This window comes from Amphiura filiformis, chromosome 2 (assembly GCF_039555335.1).
Source record: "Amphiura filiformis chromosome 2, Afil_fr2py, whole genome shotgun sequence".
In the NCBI taxonomy this organism is placed as follows: domain Eukaryota; kingdom Metazoa; phylum Echinodermata; class Ophiuroidea; order Amphilepidida; family Amphiuridae; genus Amphiura; species Amphiura filiformis.
Genome location: NC_092629.1, coordinates 53,253,405 through 53,280,244, shown reverse-complemented (window position 1 = coordinate 53,280,244; position 26,840 = coordinate 53,253,405). Strand labels below are relative to the sequence as shown.

The window sequence follows — 26,840 nt, the reverse complement described above, 5'->3', positions numbered from 1 at the left end:
CTCCCTACATTTTGTCATTATCAATTTATGACCCCCCTCCCCCTTATTATATCTAAAAAAAAAAGTATGACCCCCTATATTTGGGATCCCTTCCGAAGAAAATGATAGCCCCTAAATATAGAACAATCATTATTCTGTTCAGATATTACTTTAATAGCACCTATGCCATTTTTTGCTGATATACTACAGATAGTTTCATTTACAAAAATTAACAACATAATATTTGTGAGAGAGGATGTTTACATCAGCTCCACGTGTTTAAAACCGCGAATCTGATTGGTTAATAAGCTGCACGTAACGAGAAAGAAGCTGCGCGTAGCTAGTCCCACGTTCTGAGCCGCTTAGCTTGCCATATGCGTCTGCAGGCTTTGTTCCACAGTTTCAACATGTTCTAAGTTGTGTTGTGCATGTGGTAAAAATGTGATTGGACTATTTCAGTTGAAATCCATACACCCTTATATGGAAGACATGACCTTAATCTCCCACACAGGGGGTGTAGATTTCAAATGGAGTCACCCATTCAGGCAACCCCATTTGAAATTCACACCCCCTGCATGTGTGTGATATCAAGGTCAAGTCTTCCATAGGGGGTGTCTGGATTTCAACTGGAAGAGCTATTAGGGCTATGTTCGTCATAATCATAATTGAACATCATTGGGATCTCAAACATAATCATCTCCCAGTACACAGTTCTCTAACCCCAATAGCCTTCTATACATGAAGAATGACCTGTGAGTGTGTTGGGTACAAAAACTCATATTCCACAACTTTAGGTCAAATTTTGAGCTTTGCGTGTTGCATCGAGGTTATTGAACTTTACCACTGGCGGTGAGATTGTTTTGGCTCAGAGTATACGTGTGTACACATTAGAATTCGTCAGCTCGAAAAACCAGACTTATCTTTAAAACAAACCAAATATAGCTGACTTTATACTCCATCGCTGAGCTACGAGCGAGTGGTATTTGACCAATGAGTCAGCGCGCTTCTCCTAACGCACAAAACGCGCGTAGATTGGCACCGACTCGTTCGTCGCTCAGCGATGAAGTATAAATTCAGCTTAAAAATATATAAACTTTCAACTATATGTTGGAACCATTTTGCAGTTTCATTGTTTATTTGAAACAATAATTCTTATCAAAAGATATGATATAAATATAATGGCATCACGTGGTAAACAAGTGCACAATTATAGGACATATGATTCTTTACCTTTACGATAATGATTAAATAAATAAAATATTCGTGATTCATAGCCTCATCCCCATTTTTTCACAACAACAAAAAATGTTGTAATTTTTATACCACCAGAAACCTCTGGCTATTATAATGTTTGTGTGCAAACAAATTCTTACCGATTTATTCGCTTAGCAAAAACATGTCAAATTTGAAATTAGGCCTATGTTCTGCTAACAGAAATTACAGCACAGTGGCCTATGGAGCAATGGAATAATTTATATTTACATTATGCATAACTCGCAAACGCAAAATCGGAAGCAACAGAAATTTTGAGAATAAACTGTTTTCGTGGATATCTACTCACACATATCATAAAAAATAGAGGATGCTAGAATCACAGAATACTCCTTTAATAGACTTAAGCGGCCCTCGTGATTTCGCAATCGCATTTGTCCACATTGACTTTTGACCTGAGTTTAGTTACATTTATTTGTATTAAAGTTGTATGATGATAACACAGATATAATAGAGAATACAATAGTAAGTAAAATATGAAATGAGAATCAGATAAAAAATAAAAATACACTGGTACCGAAAATAATATTTCAACAGAAGGTAATTTTTAAAGAAATCTATCAGATGGTTTCCTTTCTTGTATTTGTGCGTACAAATTCACATATATGACAAACTGCTCACAGAAAATAATTACAAAAGACGAAAATTGCTACATTTTGTGTTTTCTTAATACTTAACTATGCATATTGTTCGAACCTGGTCCCTTCAGGATTCAAGTGTGCATGTGCATCCGCACGGAGCGATCGTTTAACAACATTATCGCCATATAAGGTCAGGTCACAGTTCCTACATATACATTATAGCTGAATGATGCGTTTCAGCTCTTTCCACTCGTTAGTTAATTTTACTCCAAGTTTCACAAAGTTGCTCGTCCCATACCGTGGAAACATGGCATGTTGCCTCAGGGGTTGTTCGGAGTTAATCATTTTGAAACCCATACTCCCCCTGTGGCCTTACCTATATCTTCCACAACTGGAGTGAGTATTTCAAAAGTTATACCCAATTGCCTATTCTATTCAAAAGTTATACTCCCTCTGTGGATTAAGACTTAAGCTAAATCTTCCACATGGGTAGTGTGGATTTTAAATGGAATAGCCCGTTGTTCGTCCATTCAATGATGTATTAGAAAATATGGAGCTAGTTTTCCAGTTTCACTCCCACTTTGTTAGTTTTACTGGTGTCCCACAAAATTTAACTTTGCTATAGTCCGTTCAAGATTGATATGAATCCAGTAGCTGAATGGTGGTGCTTTCCTCTGGTTTCCACAATTTGTTAGTTTTACTCTAAGGTCCACAAAGTTTAACATTGCTCGTCCATTCACAAGGATTACGGTGTATTGATAACACAGATCTGAATGGAGTTGTCAAGCTTCGCCCACACTTTGTTAGTTTTACTCCAAGTTCCACAAAGTCAAACTTTGTTGGTCTATTAATGATACGATATATACTGTATAAAACTCCATAGTTAGCATATATGCTTACTATCGAGCGCTTTTAAAACATGCAAACATGAAGTTGTTGAGCAAATCATCGATATACACATAGTTATACGAACAAGTAAATCTGCAAATGTGTGTCTCAAACCCGTCATGCCCATTGCTCATCAGTTGGTAAAGCGCCGGACGGTACAATTTCATGTTTTCAAAAGTGCACGATAATAAGCACGTATGCTAACTATCGAGTTTTTACTATATATAACGCAAATGGTGCCTTCCATTCGTTTCACACTTTGTTAGTTTAACTCCAAGTTGCTGAAACATTGCTCGTCCATTCACGGATTATTAAATAACACGGAGTACATTTTCAAGTTTCACCCAAACCTGATTAGTTTTACTGGCGATCGACAACGTTAAATCTTCCTGGTCCATCAATGAATTAGATAACGCAGTAAGCTTTCCGTTTTTCCACACTTTGTCATGTTTGTAAGCGTTACTTTGTATTCTTCCACAATGTACACACGATGGTCTGTCGAGTGATTCTTTTTCTAGCAGAAGCTGAATAGAACTTGTCAGTCTTGCCCTTCCTGAGTTGTTTTGCAGTTGAGAATTTTACTGACGTTCTGGTCTGTCTTGAGGTGTTGTGTTGTTGAATACAAGTCACTGGTACTATATAGCACCGGGTTTGAGCACATTGATACATCATTGTTTACTGTATTATGATTTTACTGGTATATCCACTAGCTTTTTGGTTACACTCTGCAAGAGCTCCATGAAGGAATTCAACACGCAGAAATATACATAATAAACATGATTTATCAAGCATTTTAATTGATCCTCCCTTAGATAGATGTTCGTGTTTAAGTAGTGCCGTCGTCGACATGCCGTATGTCGACATAAGCCGTATCTCAACATGTCGATACTGGCGTCCCATGCACGAAAGTGAATCTATGAGAGTGGGAGGGAGAGAGAGAGAGAGATAAGGCGCACGCAGCGTAATTGCGAACATACAATTTCAAAGTAAGATGAAAGAGGGTAATGTAATCACCGTATGATGCTAGTTAGTTATTCACTATAAGATCCACAACATGCTCATCTATCAGGGCACAGTTATTTAACCCCAATACATTTACAAATTAATTGAATGACCTTTGAAAATTTGGGTACAAAACCTCATACTCTGCAACCTGAGGTCAAATGTTGCACTATTATTGTTTAATTGGGGTTGTGGTCCATAGTGATTTCAAACACAAACCAAACGGGAAGATTCTCTTGATGTTTTGATGCAAGTATTTTTCAGCCAACTCACTGTATAGTTGTGAAAAGATCTGTCCCGTTTTGTCTAGGTTTACTGGAGTTCCACAAAATGTTAATTGTGCGGATAGTAATGTAATATGGATCAATCCAAGTTTGTCCAGGTTTCATGGCGTTCCACAAAGGTAAATTGTGCTGATGGAATAGACCTGTCCAGGTGCTAGGTCTGCCACGGTCCAGGTTTATTTGCGTTCCATGTAAATCGTGTTATGGAATAGATGTGTCCAGATTTGTCCATTATTATGTCCAGGTTCCTACTGGCGGTACACCAAGGTAAATTGTGCTAGTAGTAATGACATAAATCTGTCCAGTTTGTGCTATAGTAATGGAACAGATTACAGATCTGTCCAGTTCTGTCCAGATTTACCAGGTTTCACAATTGTGCCGATAGTAATAGAATAGACATGATAGATCTGTCCAGTGTTACTTGCGTTCCACAAAGGTAAACTGTGCTGGTCTATCAGGGCAATTTGTGAGACGGAACAGAAGCTGCATGTCTCCATGATGCCACTCAACCTTGTACTTGGGGATAAGCTGTGGGGAATAAAAAGAACAGGATTATTTCGTTAATACTTCTTAAACGATATGTAAATCGACTCTTTTGTCAAACAAAATAGCTATAACTTACTATTGTAGCTTTAACTGGTTTAGGGCATACCATGCAAATGTATTTTAATGTACGCTAATCTGTATGGAATACAACACGCCCGGACAACACACTATACGCTGGCGAAGTTACGTAATTAATCGGATTAACTACCATGGCAATAGGTACAAACAATTTTGAATATACCACGCTGCACTACAAGCAGGTTTCACTCGTCACCTGTCGTCAATCATATAATAGATTGAATACAATACCGCTCTTTTCAAAGAGACTAATCTTACAGGTGCAAGTGATATTAGCATTTCTTTGACATCTATGGTTCAATGCAGAGGTACCACATGAACGTATTAGTGCAGCGCGACATAATCAAAAATTGTTTGTACCTATTGCTATGGTAGTTAATCCGATTATTACGTAACTTCGCCAGCGTATACTACAGAGGACAAAACAACCAGTATCGAAAAGTCTCCTATCATAACCAGGATCAGCTCCCCGAGTTAACATGGTTAAGGCTCATACAGACTCCTAGTATTCGACATATACAGGGTGTCCCAAAAAAAGAGGCCCCTCATTGCGCCCTCTTTTTCTCCTATTTCTGAAAAGTTGATTAAAAATATTTTGGTATGTAAAGAAACCTTTAATCGTTAGCTTTAATAAACCAAAACAATTATTTCAATCGGCTCACAACTTTTGAAGATATGCCCTTTTGAATAAAAGTACCCGTGTTGCACTCTGTCCACGGATAGCAAACAGAGTGGTTGGGATGGCTCATGCTGTGGAGTGGCCTGCACGATCACCAGACCTCACACCACTTTTTTTTCCTTTGTGGCAAAATCCAAGATCTTCGCAAACGTATTACTGAATGCATTCGCAAGTATCCGGCGCACAAGTATGGTACGCAACGCAATTGATGCAATGAGGACCAGGGCTGAAACCTGTATTCGCCAAGGAGGCAACCAGGTAGAGGGCAGAGCAGCACAGTAAACTCACTTCAGAAGAACCAAAGACAAACCAAACAGCCTTTTAGGGCTACCTTTTATCCTAAAAAGAGAAATGACTTATGTTGTAAAAAAAAGCAAGAAACAACAAATTAAGAAAGTAAGAAACATAATAAAACAAAAAGGCCAAGAACAAATAAGTAATTGCAAGTAAAGCAAAAGAAGTCCCATTCGGCATCCATTTTACCCACAATTTAATGACACTATTAACAAAATCCATTGCCCATAAACCCACCGGTAAAGCCCATTACATAAATAAAGTTATTTTATAAAGTCATCATTGCGGAATGTTTGATATTCATGCATGGTATGTGTACTCCTTTTCAATCTTTGAAGTAGCCAAACCTTCTCCGTGGACAGGGTGAAAAACGGGTACATTTCTTTAAAAGAGCATATCTTCAAAAGTTGTGAGCCGATTGATATAATTGTTTTGGTTTATTAAAGCTAACGACTCAAGGTTTCTTTACATACCAAAATATATTTGATCAACTTTTCAGAAATAGGAGCAAAAGAGGGCGCAATGAGGGGCCTCTTTTTTGGGACACCCTGTAGAATATTCGATGTAACTTTATTTATGCAATTGAATACATGAATACAAAACCCACCCAAGCTCATGGAAAGTAATTTTGGGAAAATGTGTGTATCATTTTAATTCCTTCAGTTAGAATTACATGGTAAATAGGGCAAGTTTTACATGCAAATGAGTGGGTTATACTGTATTAGGTATGACGATTATCATTTCGGGGACTTTGTGAGGGTCGTTTTATATGCCGGACTTGGGTGGTTTTTTTTAATCACGTAGTAAGTGTATTCTTTACCCTTTGCTCTCAATCTTTTTTTTTCTTGTTCTGTGCCCATTCAGCCCCATTTCTGCGATTTTTACCACTTAGGGCCTATTTTGTCATCACTGTTGCCATCACCTCAATTTAACAGGTCAGCCATCAGGGCACTATAATATGCGTGCAAAAACCACCCAAGTGGACTTGGGTGGTTTTTGGATTTCACATGCTCAATAGCCGTGCATGTAGAGGGTGGATTTGTGTTGTTCTTTTATACATAAATAGACCTATGTATAAGCAACAATGGGCTATTCCAGAAAATAGATGCACACCCCCTATAGAGGAGTTCGGATGTCCGGACTTTTTGTCCAATCGAGACTGTTGGAAATCCAGACTTTCAAAGTGTCCAAAGGTAAAAAAATCCGGCAGAAAAATAGTTCAACATCAGAAATCCTCAATTTAAGAGCTCATTTTGGACATTTCCGTGATTTTTCCTTCATTTAATTGGATTTCCAGGCTTTTTCAAGTGACAATTGTAACTGGATTTCCAGTCGTTTTCAGAAAGCAGACCAGGAAATCCAGACATTTCTTTTATTGAAAATTTACTCCTCTATAGGGGGTGTGCAATTATTTTCTGGAATAGCCCAATGTCCCATGCTTAACCTTATTTGGCCAAAGTATTGACTTGGGTGGGTTTTGCATTCAGGTATTCACTCAATTTGGTCAAATTATTGCCTTGGATGGGTTTTGTATTCAGGTATTCAATATTATTTAAATGAGGATGATATCAGCCCGGGATATCATTCCTTTATTGGTTATTACGGTTGCGAGCTGTGTGAGATTTACCTTAAAGAGCATAGCATAAATGTCCTGTTCTGCAAGCCGTCTGCCGATACACATTCTAGGGCCTTTTCCAAAAGGCAGATGTAGGTATGGGTTGACATGATGTGACGCCTCATTATCTCGCAGCCATCTCTCTGGTTTGAATATGTGTGCCTCCTTGAAGTACTCCTCCATCATCCCAGCTACACAATGTACTCTTACAACCGTCTGTGAAAGTTGAGAAAAGAGATATAAAATTGAGTTATACGTCTATAACAACATCTGCAAATATGTGTCGCTTAAAAATAAATCAAGAGAACATACCCTTAAGTATTTTTGTGGGATTTGAGAGCACATCAGGCATTTCGAATTGTATTTAATTGAATACGAGTAATGTTCTTTTGATATCAATAATTTTGATTTTTTTTTTTAATAGCCTAAATACAAATTTTATGGTATTAAAAAAATTGAAATTTTTAATGGTTTTGATATTTAACAGTCCTCGAAGTAAACTTTGTAAATCTAATGATATGTACTTAAAGCATTTGGCAGGGAAAGTCGTCCATTATATGAACATTTTGACCTTTGAAGATTGAAGATAAACATTTTGTTTCCCAAAAAGACCTAAAAGGTTTAGATGGTTTAGGGAAAAAAATATATATCCTCAATATACGAAACTCAATATTTCCACATGGACGGCTTTCCCTCCCAGCTACAAACACTTTAAGGACATATCATTAGATTTATAAAGTTTACTTCGAGGACTCTTAAATTTGCCATGAAATTTGTATTATATCGCAAATTAAAAAAAAAATCAAAATCATTTGATATCAATCCTCGTATTCAGAATGCAATTTGATAGTCCCAGGTTTCAGATGGTATAAAAATCCCCGGGTAAAAATCTCAACCTTTTTGGAATGAGTTGGGGGATAAAGCTGTGGATGCCCCTTTAAACCCCTCTCATCCTAGTTGTAAAGTTATTACGTGTATTTATTATATTAAATATTATCTGTGTTCAATTTGTTGTGCGAGCAAGTTTTATCAAATCCACCCCAACACGTCACGTTGTATACATATGCAGGGAATAACCTATAATTCAATATTTTCTAAAAAAAAAAATCAAAAACAATCTTACTAACCATGCTAACAAATGACATAATTTTGAGTATTTCCCAAGACATTCCTCACTATTACGGAAATGTTCAACTTAAATGATTACATTTCTAAATATAACTCTAATGTTTTCATCCTCTATTGGATGATCTACATAAATTCTAGCACGCAACATAGTTGTTCATTTCCCTCATGCACATTATGGCACGATCTTGCAGAATGAGACACTTGTCGGAAGCGATCGATGTTGAGTATTTTTTTGTGGGGCCTGAGACCACATCAGACACATCAAATTGCATTCTGAATACCAGGAATGTCCTTCTGATATCAAATAATTTTGATTCTTGTTGTTGTTAGATTTCCGCAGAGTAGATGCAACAGTGGTATCTTCTCGAGCGTAATTCCATTTTAGACGAAATTTCTTAACATTGTTAATTAGACGTGAGCCCCGCTTGGCTAGTTCGCCACAGAAGAACCGAGCTGTTACTTTGGTAACAGACAGAACAGAATTTACATGGATACATTTTAACTTTGACTAATTCCCTTAGGAACATGAACCAAAAAGTGGGGCTTCCACTTTTAATAAAGCAAGAATAGCAAGAATATTAATAATGAAAAAAAAAATGAAAATTGATCTTGAGCGACAAATGCCTCATTTGTGTCACACATAACATTAAGCTTTCCTTACACTCCAATCCACCAGTACGCAGTTCATTAACCTTTAAGCATACTTGTACACCCGATGATCTTTGAATGCATTTGGGTATTAATATGATCATACTCTAGAGCACAAGGTCAATGGATTAGTATTACTGTATGTTGAAAATTGAACCAAGCCTTCGGGGGAATAGAATCATTTTGGCACTGAATCAAGCCATCTAAAGCGAACCACTTTGGATCAAGTGTTTTCCATATTCGAAAACAAATCTAATTTGGTGGCGGGAAGACCATATTTGGAATAGAAATCCAGTGTCAGACACTACATAAGTCTCAGGATAAAGTGTATGTCCGATATGGTCGAGCTATATAGATATGGGTCACGCAATGACCTTCGATATATATAGGATATGGATATAACAAATTGCTTCCCAATTTAAATTATTGCATTCTGAGATAGTTTTGTTGCACAGTAAGCCCGATATCAAAAGGTGCAAATGTTGTCAGCCCCATACCCGCGTGGGTGTGGCACATTTTCTTTTCCAAAACGATTTGTCCCAATTTCGAATGATTGCCACTCCCATATCTTTGGAGTACATATCGTCCATTCTGCCTTATCATGATAAACTATTCCTTAGCTGACTTTATTTTACATGACGAACAATTTGAGATAATTTCAGTTGAAATCGGAGTACTTTAAGTTTCTGACAGCAGTGTGCCCCCTCCCAAAAAACCAACAAACAAAACAAACATACAACAACATCAAAAATAACTACTCTACCGGCTATGACCTTTTTCTTTATAACTTTTAAAAGAACGGTATATCGCAGATAGGTCAAACTATACTTTTTGTTAAACCTTGAGATGAGAGGAATATTTTGATATGGCTTTTAATTTGTTAAAAACTAAAACATTCAGTCAAGTTTCCTGCTTCAAACAAATGGATCAATAACATCCTCAACGCTTTGAGGAAGCCAGAAGATTTCTGGCGAAACTGTCAGCAGAAAAAACTTACTTCACTTGGTCTTGACAAATAAGCTCTAAATAGTGTTGATATAGATCATAAAATTATAGTCTATGGATATCATTTACTTACCCCTGCCGGTATGGTGTATCCCCCAAGTGTAATATCTGTTCTTGGAATTCGGCTTGTGCCATCTACCACTGGGAACATTCTGAAATTGAACAATGATATACCATTCCGTATAAATAAACATTTAAAAACACCTTAGTGCTTTATGGTACACACACTATGTGAAAACTCTTACTTCCATGGTGAAACCCACAAGACCTCGGCACCGTTTACATACTGACGCTGCAGGTAAGTGCTTTACTAAACTAGGGACTACCAGATTAACACTCTCCATGTTGACTACAGCAAAAATTTCAACAACAACAAAAAAAAAAAAAAAAAAAAAAAAAAAAAATCAAAATTTCAGAATTGTACATTTTCATGACAATATTTGAAATCAGCATGAAAAATGCATTAAAATGAGTACAAACAAGCCTAGTATTGGTTTAGTGGTTCTTGAGATAGCTCTTAATATTTTGAGAAAAATATCTCAAAACCTGGAAGCCTATAGGCCTATGGTTAGCACGCAAGTGACATTAACTACATTCCTATATCTGACCCTTCTGTCCTTTCCTCGCTTTCCAACTTACCTGAGTGTTTCTTTGACGCATGCTTTCATAAATGGCGCTCTTTGTAATGTGTCCGATGTTAACGGAGCCCCTTCTGGGAGAAGTGATGTAATTTCTTTGTGAAGTTGTTCTTGTGCCTCTGGGTTTTTGGCCAAGCAATAGAGGATGAAGATACAAGCATGTGATAACTGTAAAAAAAGTTTTAATGAAGTCAGACACATTTTACGAAAGCTCGACCACTCACAGGGCTAGCTGCACCGGTACTGTGGTAAACGATGGTGTTCTCGTAGAAATACTAATAATGTAAGTTTTTATATTTTTTAAATATAATGTAGTATAGGCCTAAAGAATAACTTTTAAGGACTATTTGCATGCAGTAATTCCTTGTAATTCGTGTTTCATTTTTAAAGTACAAAGCTGTTTTTTATAAATAATGAAAAAATGGAGATTATTAGAAATTTTCCCAAAATCTTAAAAAGAAGGTCTTTTGGTGACAGTAAACTGAAAAGGGGGTCATTGGGTGAGAGGGAGTTCAGTAAAACAAAAAAGTGGGTCAATGGGTGAGAGGGAGTTGAAAAATGGGGTTAATGTGGCAGCACGTCCCCGTCACCCATTTGTTACTAGTGAGTGTTCCCCGGGATTATTTTCTTCAACTTACATTATCAATACTTCCTAATAGTAAATCATTGACGACATTGTTAACATCTTCCACATTGTAATTGTACATGGCCATAATATGTTCCAGGAAGGTAGCCTCATGCTCCCCACTTCCATCTGACTTCGCTGCCGTTTCCTTCATGTTATTTAATGTTCTATCAACGTATTTTGTTGATTGTCTGAAAAATACGAATAAATTCATTGTAAATAGATGTGACATTGCATCACATAGGGTAACCGTAGGGAATACCGGACAGTACGGAATACCGGACGCGTGTGTATTTCACTCCCTTTATGCAGTGTAATTTGCATCTGGTTGTTTTACATTTCACCACAAATCTGCTGCAGTGAAATGCGAAACAACCAGATGCAGATGACACTGCATAAAGGAAGTGAAATACGTAAGCGTCCGGTATTCCGTACTGTCCGGTATTCCATATAGCTTTTACCCTACAGCTTAGGGATCGTTCACAAACACTTGTTACACTCTCAATTTCAAGGATTTAAAATAAATCCGTAAGGACTGTAGTTAGGGACCAATCAAGTATTAGATTTAAAATTAAATCTTACAGACTTAAAAATAAATCTTTAAGATTTAAAATTCAAATCTATAAGATTAATTTTAAATCTAAAATTGATTGGTCCCTAACTACAATCCTTAGGATTTATTTTTAAATCCTTGTAATTTAGAGTGTAGGTGAGGCCTGATGTAAAATGGGGGGGGGGGGTTGTGAAAAGTTTTGACCCTCCGGTTGTTTGATGTATATAGAATTGGCTTCATTATTAACTAAATGCAAACTATAGATGGCGCTATTTATCCTAAATCATATTTCTTTATTTGCAAGGGGTAGGTGATTAATACCGCCATTAAAACAGCTGGAATAGGTGAAACAAGCAACAAGCAAATTTTATAAACATATTTTATGAAACAATAAAAGGAATTATTTGTATTAAAAGCTTGAAAGAGTAATTTCCAGTTACTAAATAGCGCCACCAATTTGTCATTAATAGATACATTTTATATCTAAAAAAGCTTTAAAAAAATGCTATAAAAGTAAATAATTTTGTAAAAGAGGGGAAATTAAAATTGCGAATGACTCAAAAGCATCTGTATACATTATCATGATATCATAGTTAGCTGTTTAAGCCTCAAATTTGGTTGTGCATGATGTTTTGTTTGTAAAACTAATAAATGATTCCATCAAACAACCGTGGGGGGGGGGGGTGAAAAAATGCACCGTGCATCTATCGTTTCATATAACATATAATCATTATTTTTGACGTCAAATAACTCGGCCTCGTCTATAAAGCTCAAAATAGCCTCATTTCCAACGACTTTTCGTTTCTGATATTATTGGTCTTAAATTAACTTAAGAACCACAAGACCTTCATTGACTCATTTCGTATATCAATGTATTGATATTAAGAAATACATTGCAGTTTTTAGATAAATGACAAAAACTAGAAGAATTTGGCTCACGGCCATCCCACTCGCCTTTATATATTAAAGAATGACAACTGAACAATGTTTTTAATTTTCCAATATCTATTTTAAGGACGCGAGTTTCTGAAATATTACTTATTTTTAGAAATTAAATTGAGCCATGTTAATCATTTCGTATAATACTCTAACTTAATCCCGTAGGAAATCTACCAATATGCATGTATGACAAGGTAAAGGAAGGGAATAAAGGAATATAGTCCGTAAAAGATCAAAAATGTATGTTTAGAATCTGCACAGTAGCCCAGCCTTTTGGCTATATAAGCGCCGTGAACATAGTAATCGTTTTGGCGCGGAAACAGAGTAATCGTTTTGTTGAATAACTAGTTCATTCCAACTCCTGTGCTTAATTGACACAAAATTCGTCACCAAGGTCTGCGGAAATCACAGTGAGGATGCATCGCTTTATCATCATAAATATGCACAGACCGTCCAAATACAAACGAGTAAAGATGAAAATAAAATGTGTCTCCTTTAAGTTTTTAAGTGTTGTTTAGAGGTTACTAGCTGAATATGATTTTGTTCAATTTTGGTTGCCGCAAAATCTTGTTTATAGTTTCCTCCGATCAAAATCATCAAAGGTAGATGCAGAGATAACAAACGACCCCAAGTGGAATACACACATAAACAACAGCCGCAAAGGCATATCGTCAGTTGGGCTTCATCAGGATAAACCTCTTGTTATGCCCCAAGATTTAAGCCCAGGCATATGGTCAGACCTCAGCTAGAATAATAATCTAGAGTTTGGGACTTACACACAGGAAAGCTCATACAGCAGCTTGAATCCATTCAATGAAGGGCTATGAGGGAGGGACTACAGAAGAATCAGTAGTCCCTCAAGTATGATGGCCGAACCGGGATGGGAAACATTAGAACATTAGACGCAAAGTGAACCAACTCACCATCATGCACACAATCATAAGTGGTCAGGCAGCCATTCAGGTTTCTACAACCTGTTAAACCGCACACCACAAATCTCCACAAAAAATCTTTTCAAAGACCAACAGAAAAGAAGGACTGTCGGGTATATTCATATTTTCCAAACAAAACACCAAAGACTGAAACCAGCTTCCTCAAAGAATAGTCAACACAAATGAAAAAAAAAGGATTCAACATGTTCAAGAAAGAAGTCCTAAGATTCTACCAATACACATCTCAAAGTAACTAGATCTTCGGACGTACTGCGCACAAGAATCTTCTCACCTGGCTTCGTGTAAAGTGTTGGGAAGTATTTGACCAGAACCAGGACAAAAAAATTATATATATAATCACAATGAACCACAATGGCCGCAACCCAATGGCATAGTTCAATAACCTCAATTAAACAATCATAGTGCAAAATTTTACCGCAAGTTGCAGAGTTTGAGGTTTTGTACCCAAATTTTCAAAGGTCATTCAATGAATGTGTAAATGTATTGGGATTAAATAACTGTGCCCTGATAGGTGAGCATGTGAATACTTACGCATAGAAATAATCCTGTGCTTCAGCAAACTCCGTCCACGTCCTTGTCTGTACACCCATTTTGTAAAACGGAAATTTGAAAGTCAAATCTCGTAAACCAGTGAAGAACTGATCCACTGATTTGATCATCCGTACTGGCTCGGAATCTTTGGAAAGATCCTCATTTAGACACCCCAGTCTCTCCTCGAAGAATATGTAGCACATCGCTGTCAAATATAAAGGAAATTGAACATGTTACAAATTGCGAGATATGCTTTTACGACGGGAGTTCACATTGGTAAGTTTTTAGCGGGTTCGACGTCGGACAAGTGTATAACTGTCAAGCTTTTGCCAGGAATAGCTCTGACTCCTTCAGGACAAAGTACCTAATGGGACATGTAGGCCACCCCTTACCTACTAGTGGCTCTGAAAACAGCCGTTCACTCAAGATGGCCCTTGTCAACAGAGAACAAGCAGACCTCACCTATCTGCTAATGTAAAATGTTTGGTGGCTCTGAAAAGAGCCGTTCAATGAAGACTGCCCCTGAATATGTTACCTTTGCAAATTGTTAATACGACAGTGGTGGTGATGGTTAACATCCGGTAGTCATAAAGGATAACGTCCACTAGTCAGGGCGTAGCCAGGATTTAGGGGGGGGGGGGTGACTCCATTCGAAATTTGCACCCCTTGTGTGAGAGATGTCTTCCACAAGGGGTGTATGATTTTAACTGGAATAGTCCATTCAGCAGTTGCCCAAACAATGTAGCAATGTGTAAGCTATCTGACAATCACTCAATTGCCCCGCTACTTTCCCAGTCTCAATAGGCATGAGTAAGCCTAATGTTGCATGGCCTATATCTGTCGAGTTTAATCAAATAAATTATGACATTAAATGGTACTTAGGGAGATTTGACAAATATCAGTAAATGCCATTAATGGATCGTGTGTCATCGCACCAATCTAAAGCGAAACACGCGAATCCTTTTCTTTAGCACGAGATTTTCATGTAATAACACGCATTAGTAAAGATTTGTTACATGCATGGGTGATGGGGTCAAAATGTTCGAGTGCCCTTTTTGATCACACGAAGGAAATAGTATGGATGAATTGGACTCAATTGGACTGTATTAAGATATGTATTACATTGCACGATAAGCTTTAACGATTGGTATGAAAGAGTTCAGACGTTAGACACTGCAAAAAGCGATATATCTATTTTCTCGATTTGAAATAACTCGTCTAATTTAAAGAACATAATAAGAAAATTATGTGCTGTTTTTAGTCAGTCATAACACATTGGATTTTAAAAAGTAGGTTGTCTGTTAAAAGCTAGCATTATATACTTGCTTACAAGGCCAGATTTGGTGGCTTTGAAAAGAGCCGTTTATAGGCATTAGCAACATATCCAATGTGTTCAAAACTTACGATTTGAACACATCGGACCATGCTGGAGGTTCTGAATTTTTTGAGCGTCTTCTTCGGAAATATTTTTCCTGATTATGTTGTATTTTCGTGTACACACATGATGAGTTTCCTTAACCCAAAAAGACTTAGACATAGTCAACTTATTATTATTATTCATGTGCTTAATCATGAAATCCGCTAGTTGCTACACAAGATTTCATCCCAAATGTTCTGAGAATGTTACAGTGTATTATAAAACCTAATGTCATATAAACCCAACCTAAACTTAATTACGATTTTGCAGATGTAGATTATTAAAAATAACAAATATCATCCTTCTGGTCCCTTTCCATCCATGATGTTTTCTTCCTATGTTCACAAAGGGCACTCGGGCATTTTGAGCTCATCGCCCATACATGTAACAAATCTGTGCTATGTGTGTTGTTACATTAAAATCTCGTGCTGAAGAATTGGATTTGCGTGTTTTGGTTTAGATATTTGCGATGACACAGGATCTACTAATGGCATTTATTGATATTTGTCAACCTTCAGTAAGTACCATTTAATGTCATAATAATATTATTTGAAGGAACTTGACAGATATAGGACATGCAACATTAGGCTTACTCATGCCTATTGAGTAGTGGGCCAATTGAATGATTGGTAGGCTATATAGTAATAGCTATACTTGTTGCTATACACCGAGCTGTGTTCGCAAGGTCTAACATTTATCTGTTATCAAGACAGGATGAGTAGTATATTTACAAGGTTACGGTTCGCTGTCTCTAAGGTTCGCTATCTCTAAGGTTCGCTATCTCTAAGGTTCGCTATCACTAATTTCAAATAAGGTTCGCTATCTCTAATTTTAAATAAGGTTCGCTATCTCTAATTTTAAATAAGGTTCGCTATCTCTAATTTCAAATAAGGTTTGCTATAGCGGTCCTTATTTAAAATTAGAAATAGCGGACCTTATTTGAAATTAGAGATAGCGGACCTTATTTAAAATTAGAGATAGTGGACCTTATTTAAGATTAGTGATAACGAACCTTAGGTATAGCGAACCTTAATCGAAATTAGGGATAGCGAACCTTAAACAAAATTAGTGATAGCGAACCTTAGGTATAGCGGACCTTTATTGGAATTAGTGATAACGAACCTTAGAGATAGCGAACCTTCAATAAATTAGTGATAGCGGACCTTATTCAAAATTAGTGATAGCGAACCTTATTTTAAATTAGTGACAGCGAACCTTATTTAAAATTAGTGATATCGAACCTTAGAACTAGCGAACCTTATTCTAAATTAGTGATATCGAACCTTAGAAGTAGCGGACCTTTTTTTAGGTATAGCGAACCTTTTCTCTATTAGAGATAGCGGGATTCTGATCTCCATAGACTTTACACGTTAGTGATAGCGAACCTTAGAGATAGCGAACCTTAGAGATAGCGGACCTTAGAGATAGCGGGATGTCACCATTACGTACAAGCAGTGTATTCAACCTGGGCTTCAACCCATAAAGAATGACGGAGTCAAGTAACTTGATGTTATCGCCATATCATCCTGGATCCTTCAGATACCCTCAGAACGCAACAAAGGTGTTAGAATTGTTGTATTTGCTCCGCTTCAGACATCCTAAGTGACGAATTGCCTTCACTCGTCTGATGAGTAACGCTGAGTTATACTCAATCGCTTTTACAGAAAATACTCGATCGTACAAACGATAAATTCAGCTCATATAATAATAGCGGTACTTAAAACAATGCTGTGACGTCACCAATTCTTAAAATTGTCCAAAAATGGCCCTCAAAGTCATAATAAGAGTCCAATACAAGAATCAACTGCAGAAATTCATACTTTAATAATGTCTTCATGTATAACCGGTTATTTGGGATAATGACCCTCTCGTTATCCTGGTATTTCATGACAAAATCAGCCAGCGAATCTCTTTTACCCCGGTCTTTTACCAAGGCCAAAATATTACAGGGCTCCCCGTTTTGGTTTCTTGATCGCTAGTTCGTATTGGCCGTTGCCGTTGGCGGCGGGGTGTTAGCATCGAGTTCAACAAATGAGGTCTTATTAAAATTAGAGCTACGGAGTAAAGGTAATGTTGGGTGGTTTTAATTTTGACATTTTTGTCTTTGTTTAGGATATTATATACAGGGGTGAACATAACTGGTATACCTTAATTCTTTTGCTGTCTGCAGTATACACCATTATGTATGCATTAAAGTCTGCACAAAAAGTAACGTAGCTTCAGAAATAATAATTGTTTCCACAGTATTTCTACATAGAAAGAAGGACGATTTATTTACGCGCATTTTGATAACTCATTTGTCAAATGTTGTTAAATATTAACAACACAGCATGCAGTCCTTTTAAAGAAAAATACCCAAATTTAAAAGTTGCAGTTTACAGTGATCAACGTTATTACACAAGCATTGTGGCACGTAAAACCCTCCATTTATCTTTGCGCTGACTTCAAATCAATACAAATCGCTTTTAAATTCGGGTATTTTTCTTTAAAAACACTGCTGTGTTGTTAATATTGAACGAAATTCGACAAATGGGGTATCAAAATGCGCGTAAATAAATAATCCTTCTGTCTATGTTAAAATAATGTGAACAAAATTATTAGTTCTGACGCTATAGGCGTATTTATAACAGCTGCGTTACTTTTTGTGCAGTCTTTACATGTCATGATTGGCTAGAAGATGGCTAATACATGATTTGATGAGCCAATCGGCAACACGTTAAGAATCAGTTGTATACTCAGCCCTTCCACCATGCCCAAGTACAGGTGAATAAAAATGGAAAAAAAAAAAAAAAAAAGAATCAGTTGTATACTCACATTCTATCGCCCATCTGTACATTGTTTGTTGGAATTCAGGTACTTCTCCATTTCCACTTTTAGTAACGCTCATCAAATCGACAAAATCCTCGGCGCATTTTTCCATCTTTGGTAGATATCTAAGAGCACTGCGTGGTTTAATTAGTAACTGCTGTAATGGACTGCGTATCTTATGCCAATCTTCCCCTTGCCTGAATCACAAATAATCACAATAGGTAACATTGTTAGAAAATTTCAGAATTATACATTTTCATGACCATATTTGGAATCGGCATGAAAAATGAGTACAAACAAGCCTAGTAGCTCCTTATATTTTATGCAAATAACTATAACTGCTCTTTTTTTTTTTTGTTGAAGCATATCGCCAGCATGCAGTACATTAATTGTTAAGCAAAATAAGTATTACCATGATTAAGTCGGGAATTCGAGTATAGAATGCCCAGCACAACAGTTTGAATTTCAGCAGTATATTATCTCTCCGCATTGGGAAATACTATGAAAGCAAACATAATTATTTTTTACGAAACCTGTGTGTACAAGGTCCTCTGAATACTCAACTTTATAACAGAATGTGATCGAAACATGGGTATTTCAATGAAACGAAGGTACAAAATTACTTACACTGATTACATTTAGCATGTAATCTTATTTGGACAGCAGACTCATTTTGCTAGATCGTATCATTTTCAGCACGAACAAGTGAAAATAATGAGGTCCCTACAAACGATATATATTAATACGGCAGGAGGTTAGCCCTGTTATAAGGATTATTCCGAAACTTTTCATCTCATTTCTTCAGTGTTTCTAGCACTTGAATTAGGATAAACCATCATTATTACTAATAAAAAGATTTAATTATAACAAGATTCTTTCTCAATCGAGCCCGGCTTTCCCTTTTAAAGGGAATTTTTATTATTTCAGTTACGAGTGGATAATCTGCGCATGTTCATTGAAAACAAGCGTCAAGGAACTTTAGAGGCTTTCGGAAACATGCCAAAACATTGAATAATCTTATGAAATCAATGAACCAATTTAATTTCTCCTCATTAACTTAAGGCTGTACCTTGAACTGATCAATTATTCTAATTAAAAACTGACCTTTAATCATATATACCTAATTATTATAGCGAATATAACCGTTCTGCGTGTTTTTTTCTATTATTTCTATTATCGACGCACATCGGATTCATGCGACACTTCAACAGAGAAACAAAAGAAACAGGTAAACAACAAACAAAACAAGGAAAGCAGCCGACAAACAAGACAACAACAACAACTTACAGATTAGCTAATCCCACATTCCTTTTCCGCCTTATCCTGTAATGATACTGTGGTTCCATAAGTATTCTTCCCGGGGTTTTTCCATCTGTGCGGAATAATTCCTGTACATCTGATGGCTCTATGATATGGACACTTGTGATACCTGCGATGTTTTCTTTGAAGATGGGACCATACTCCCTAAATCTGTCTACTGTAGCTTCGTGCATCTTCTCCAATGTTTTGAACCGACCTATTGATGTCAAACATTCAAATATTTTTTTTTATTATCATTGTAAATACAATATATAATCTGGGCAAAAAAAGTAGTCAATTCGGGAAGCGTAAGGTACTGTAAGATCAAAGGTCTATTCAGCGGGCGTTCTTCCATGAACGGCTCTTTTCAGGGCCATCAGTAGAAAAGGGGCGACATACTGGCATGACTTGTTCTTAGGTACTTTGTCGTGAAGAAGTCATAGTTATTCCTGACGAAAGTTTTTTTTTTCAACTCGCGCGAAATACAGGCTTATTCAAAGTAGGCCTACGTAGCATCAAGACAGTGCAACAAACGGTTCAACCAGTTGTTCACAACTTCATTAATTATCCGTTGCAAAATTTAGAGTGTATGCAACATTGTCACGTTTTGAACCGGGGTTTTGAAGTTGCTTGTACACTTCGGCGCAATTAATTCCCTTTATTTGACGTCAATTTTGATCACAATCATTTACGCCTACAATGAGCTTGTTGTTCAAATTTAGTTGCCCGCGAATGACATGATAAAGGAGACATTCAAATATTTAATATTGACAATTCAAATCGCAGTTGACTAACCTGAACGTGCTGGGTTTATATGTTCGATGCTTGGAAACCCCAGGGGGCTGCACTACGGTGAAGTATGGGGCGCATCATTAGCTTTTCAGGGGGCGTGGACTTGTTTCAATAATTTTTCAAAAACTCTCACCCCAATCAATGGTGTGTGGCCTCATAGCCATATAGGCCGAAAACAATGACACCGTTTAGTTAAATCCAGTTATGGTTCAAAATAGATTTAAATCTATTAAATTTAAGTATTATTACACGCATAAATTATTCGCTTCGTTATTTGCTAGAGATTTTTATTATGAATCCCCCATATTAAATACGTACCATGCGTATTGCGTACACGTAGCCTATGTTCCTTTCCGATGGCAGTATAAGACCAAAGTCGGAAAGTAATATGCTCTGTGAGCTGGCTAAATTATGCTCAACCATAAAAATTCCAAATTTTAAGATTAGGCTATTTCTCACAGAAGCAATATTAGGCTTGTTTGTACTCATTCTAATGTATTTTTCATGCTGATTCCAAATATGGTCATGAAAATGACATTTTTTTTTAATTTGAAAAAAATAATTAAAACTTGTCGTCTGCAATCGACATCCGCGTGGCCGCGTGGATAGAGGTAAAACATGAGCCCATTCACATTTTTAACTTGCTCAGTCCCAACGCTTACTGATATTTAAATTAAATCCCCACAGTGCCATTGGCCTAGCTATTCGATTGCAAAAAGTTGATTTTCTTCAGTTTTTACTTATTAGTTTTGCGCCTAGTTTTTTCCTGTTTCCCGATTTAATTATTGCTGACTTTGGTCTAACTGGTTCAGATCATGCATGTTACAAAATAATGATAAGTAAATCTGCATATAATACAAATGTCCCAAGCCACGAATCAAATGCGTGGCTCCCCCGTGTTGAGGTTATTGACCTATTGAAGGTTTAATCAAGACTGAGTCAATCAACCGACCTGTTCTTGTTTCCTGAGTTCGCTATACATGTACATTTATGTGTACATAATTAGGTGGAAAGGTCACCTTCTATTGTGACGGGATAAAGTTTGTTCAATTATTTATTTAATGTTATTATTGTATGTGTCATAGAGACATGTCATTCAACCCTTAATCATACCAATCATGCTAATTGGGTACCACTATCAGATTAAAATCACGAGAGCGAGTTTGTCTATATCGCAAGGACTATGCAGACACTAATTCAGGTACTAAACAGGGGTACTAAATTTAGTTATGTTCAGTCAGTGACAGTCACCCCCTGTATACACTAAGCAAAGACAAGCAAAAACTGGCAGTCAATATACATGTGCCCTTAAGCTCTGATTTAAGACCTCATTTGTTGAAATTGGTTAAGAATTAAAGAAACGGTGATCGAAAACCTAAGGAAGGAACGAAACCAAAAGTTGCACTTTTAATTAATGGAAAGCACAGCGCGGCACTAGTTCTCTTGCTTTTATGAACTGAGAACGCTTTGTGTCCAAATTAATATAAGGCATCAAATGGAACAATCTGCAACTGTTGAATTTGCATCTTCGTTGGGATTTTGAATCATCGTGTCTTTATTTCTTGACCGATTTCAACGAATGAGGTCTTTTTAAAAATCGAGCTAAAAGATGCTGCTATTGCTGCTGGTTCAGTGTAGCCTACGTTTTTAATCATAAAGCATGCATCGCCGTAAGATTTAAAGAAGAAACTAACCATTCCTGAAGTTATTAATTGAAAAAGGTCGACCAACAGGCATGCATAGATAGGTATTTATTCCTCCCATTTCGTTAATGCCATGAGTTTGGACTTGCAGCATTTTGAAATACATGCCACACTAAAAAAAAAGAGCTTAAAGCTTCAGAAACTCGCAGGTTCTTTTAGAGTGGACACTAAATGTGTTTGAAATTGAATATTTATGCCAGAGTATTCACGTCTTGTTTGGATCGAATGATCTGATATTAGCAGTATTTCATTGGCATTTGACTAACCGAGCCAAGGTAATTTCAGTGATCCCAGCAAGAAACGCTGTACTAGTAAACTATAAAATTGTGTATAAAAATTTACTCGCCTATAAGTGAATCATAATTCATTAAAATTTTCATAACGGGTAATTTTAAATTGAAACATTAGGTAAAAACCGAGGAAACAGCACATTGATAAAGTTGAAGCCCCATTCACAAATTTCAAATATGTGATAAAAGTATACTACAGTTTCATGAAAATCTCATATAGTTCGTCTTTAAATACAGGGTGTAACAATAAAATTTATACAATTGCATTTTGACTTCTCAGGAAAAAACTAAAAGAGTTATGGCAAACATGTTATATCCAATACAATCAGTAATATCTTGGCTACAAGAAGACGTTTAGTTGGTTTCTTTACTAGCTTGGGTTCAAAAGTTATGTCCGGTTAATTAAATCGTGCCGAAAACGTGTTGGGCCACTTTTGCCATGTTTGCGCATATCAAGTTTGAACCACCTAGATATACTTATCGTGCATTAAACATCAAAGAACTGACACAAAAGAATTATAAGTGGTGTTTCTTCATATAATTAACATGAACTTAAATTTAAATTTCTTTAAAATATATAAATGAAGTCATAACATTTCTTTCAAATTATCTTATAAATAAAGTAATTTCTCATATCCCTGAGATATCATTGGTAAAACTGAGAATAGTTTTTGCATCCATATACAAAACAATAAAGTTTTGAAATTAAGTTAGCTGAGCTTCTAGCTGTTCTGGGGCGACCACTAATGCCAGCATTTCTGTTAACAAATTCTACATACTTCTCATAGTTATATGTAATTGTAAGCCTTGATGGAAGACGTGAGTTTGGAAAATGAGCTATAAACAATCTTATGGTTTCTGCTTGACTCCATGTGCTACCGAATGTCACAACCATAAAAATACGCTCTTCCAACGTGAATTGGGGTTGAAGTTGTTGAGCTGCAGCCACGATTTCTAGTAAATGAGGTTGTTATGTCAGTGCTTAGTTGTGACTTTCAAAAATTCAAGGAGATATTCTATTATGTAATCATTTCTACCACTTCGAATACCCCATTGTTTAAAACTACCTATCATAAGAGCACCGCCCAACTGCTCCATGGTTCAACTCTATTCAGTCACTTTAGTAACACTTAGACAAAAGTGGCCCAGGTGGTTTTAAGACTAGGTTACATAATTGGCCATATCTTCACTTGTATACCATCGATTTTATTGGAACAAAGCCTAACTGGTGGCTAAAGAAATTATCTTGATAGGCATATAAATATGAAACCAAAAAATAAGCGGCATAATTGTGTCATTCTATTTTCAAAATTGTACAAATTTTATTGTTACACCCTGTACACTGCTTTCGGCATAATCTACTAACGCTAGTTAGCATGTCTATATACTACTAACAAAGTTGTAAAAAACTTAATTTAGATGATTTGTGTGATTTTCCGAATGAGCAAATGACTGAACAACACTGAAATAACAGTGAAATAACACTTACCAACACTCGTGTAATCCAACAAAGTCCCGAGAAGCGGTAATCCTTTTGGACCAGGTATCTCCTCAAATGGTTTACCAGTTTGGTTGAACTGTGCTGTAAATGCTCCTGCTGCAACAGCAGCTGATGAATTCAATAAAGACGGTGAAACTGCTGTTGCTGATGAAGTTTTAAGTAAATTACTCTTGTGCATTGGACACTGTGGTGGTGGGTTCAAACCCGTGTAAGTGTTTGAATCATTAGATATCTCCGTTGCTGCTGCCGTTGCAAGCATACTTTTCAGTCTTTGAGTACACGGTATCACTACCTTTGTTGAGCGCGGACACACCGCTTGAAACACCCGGCTACTTCCCGTACGAATAGCCGCCATTTCTGCATACAGTCAGTTGGTAAACTGTCACACACAAAAGTTCTGCAACGAAAAATAAGACATGAAACCTTTGAAAATGTAATTTCTCAGTTAGGTAAAAGCTACGAAATGCTGGGCATTAGTGGATAACTCCAATACAATCCAATGACAGGCGTTGCGCCAATACTTAAAAACTGCAGCTCATTGCATTAACCGCTCTGAAACACAACCTGACTTCGATCGCAGCTGATCGTTGAATGAAAAGTTGAACTTTGTGGGTTATACACACGCACATTTGACAGCTCAGCCGCAATGTCCAAAATCCGCAATTCTACCTCCTAAACCTTTAACTTTCAACTCATGCAAGGGTGTTTAGTCATGAGCGCCTGCGCGGTAACCAATCACCGTATATATCGTCATAATGTATGATAAAAATTGATTACAATATTATAACCTTGACTGTTATAGATATATAATTATGATCGCTATTTATAACATAGATCATAAGTCAGTATAATTTACCAACTGATTATTACACGATACTAAAAGGACCTGCAACCTAACAGCCTTGCTATGATACGGTATCACTAGGATCAACAGCATGTTCATCTATCAGGGCACAGTTCTTCAACCCCAATACATTTGTACATTCATTGAATGACTTTTGAAAATTTGGGTACAAAAACTCATACTTTGCATCTTGAGGTCAATTTTGGCACTATGGTTGTTTAATTGAGGTTATTGGACTATGCCATTGGGAGAGGCCATTGTGACCCATAGTGTATGATCCGGGTGTATGATAACGTAACACCAACAGCCAAGTTCATTGCTTGACAAGTCACCCGCATTTGCCCGACGTCTTAGGGTTCAAATATGGGTCAAATATGACAACTTTGTGAGTGAAATTGAAATATATAGCCCGTAGGTGTCAGAAGAGAATGACAGGTTTTCTGAAATTTCAAGAATTGTATCTAATTAGTAATATTCCTTGGAGAGAATGCGTATATTTTCAGGCCATGAACTGGGTCACGGTTGAACGTTGGATCATTTCAGAGCAGAGTTATTTGTTTGATGTAAAAACAAAGACAGTTGACCAAAAATAATAGTCTTATTTTGCAAATGAGACAAATTTATACAATAATATCAGAACATGCAGAAGGTAGTGACGATTGGCTTCCAAAATCCCACCCGTGCCACCAAGACGAAAAACAACGTTTCTGGAATAACGCAAACATCATTCCGCGATCCCGGAGAGATCATAAGTTACGCGATCCGTGTTATGGGCGTCAATCCTGGGGACTTTCACCCCACCTTTCGGCAACATTTTCCCTTTTTTTCAGCCACTTTTTCCTGTGACAATTGAAGACGGTCGTCCCCGCCCCGTCCCCCCATTTCAAGACGCGGGATTTATTCTAATGTTCAACATAACATGTCATCTCTGTGGATGGGTGCCTCCGACGTCCGTCATGAAAGGCATTTTGTGGATAGAGCGAAGAGAAAATTGACGAAATCTTAAGTTAATGCATATACCTTATTGAGCTTACCTGTAGCTGTACAAGTTAGCTTGACACTATGACGCCTGCAATTGTTTAGTCCAGCAAAAAGACAAAGGCCTTTTAATCCCGCTTTTTAATTCAAATAGAGGCTTCTTTTATGTAGAACTGTGATGAGTTCTAATACCTTATACCGAAGTCAAAAACCTCTTCTGCATACTTAGGTCAAAAGACTTAACTAATGCCTTCAAAATCAACGTCTGCAAATAGTAGCCGCCAATTAAACAAATGAGGAAAATGCCTCCCCCGCCGTGGACTATGTATTTAGTGTTTCAGTTCATAACCATCAGAACACAATGTGTACCTGCTTGTTTTAGCCTAAGGCGGTGGTTCACCTCAGTGACCTTATAGCAAATGGTGGGTGTGGATGCGTAATTCACTATTTATTTGCCTAGTGGGTCTGAGTCTATATGTTTTGGGCAGGGGCGAAGTGATGCTTGCAAAAGAATTGGTATGTAAAATTATGTGGCGCTTGAATGTATATTTGTGAGGTTTTAACTTCAAACAAGTTTAACACGGTCTTTGACACAGCCTCTATCAAAGTAGCACCCACAATAATACCAGGAAATAGAAAAGCTGCCAACTCGGTCACAGGCCATGCAAGTGCAAGAGATCCATGCATGCATAAACATAGTATACTGTATTTTTAAAAGTTTATAGGCTATCCCTGATACTAGTCATGCAGGCACGTGAGTTGTTTGTTTCATAGAACTTACAGATTCATGTCAATGTCTTATTTTGTCTTAAATACTTCTACTTCTACTTCTATGCTGCTACTCATCAAAGCCTGTTCAGCATCTGGATGAGGACTTTGGTGCGGTGCCTACAACAGTGGACTCTGTCTGTGCAAAAATGCTCTCCAAATTTACAGGTGCTGGTTTGGTGCATACATATGGATTTCGACG

The 26,840-nt window shown here is 36.9% G+C and overlaps 1 protein-coding gene across 2 annotated transcripts in view; it reads right to left on the bottom strand.

Annotated features, from left to right (window-relative positions):
* Positions 1–4,383: 4,383 nt before the first annotated feature.
* Positions 4,384–26,840, bottom strand: part of LOC140146374 (cytochrome P450 10-like) — a 68,598-nt gene continuing 46,141 nt past the window's right edge. Inside the window, exons 2-10 of one of the 2 annotated variants that reach the window (XM_072168202.1) lie at positions 24,037–24,445; positions 19,751–19,979; positions 18,470–18,660; positions 14,239–14,443; positions 11,276–11,453; positions 10,639–10,805; positions 10,073–10,151; positions 7,231–7,434; positions 4,384–4,534 (exon numbers count right to left, since the gene is read on the bottom strand). In XM_072168202.1, coding sequence (XP_072024303.1) covers positions 4,424–4,534; positions 7,231–7,434; positions 10,073–10,151; positions 10,639–10,805; positions 11,276–11,453; positions 14,239–14,443; positions 18,470–18,660; positions 19,751–19,979; positions 24,037–24,403 — 1,731 coding nt within the window. In that variant the 5' untranslated portion in view covers positions 24,404–24,445 and the 3' untranslated portion in view covers positions 4,384–4,423. Of the gene's footprint in view, positions 4,535–7,230; positions 7,435–10,072; positions 10,152–10,638; positions 10,806–11,275; positions 11,454–14,238; positions 14,444–18,469; positions 18,661–19,750; positions 19,980–24,036; positions 24,645–26,840 lie in introns of those variants that run through there. The other variant, XM_072168201.1, reaches the window with a different exon arrangement.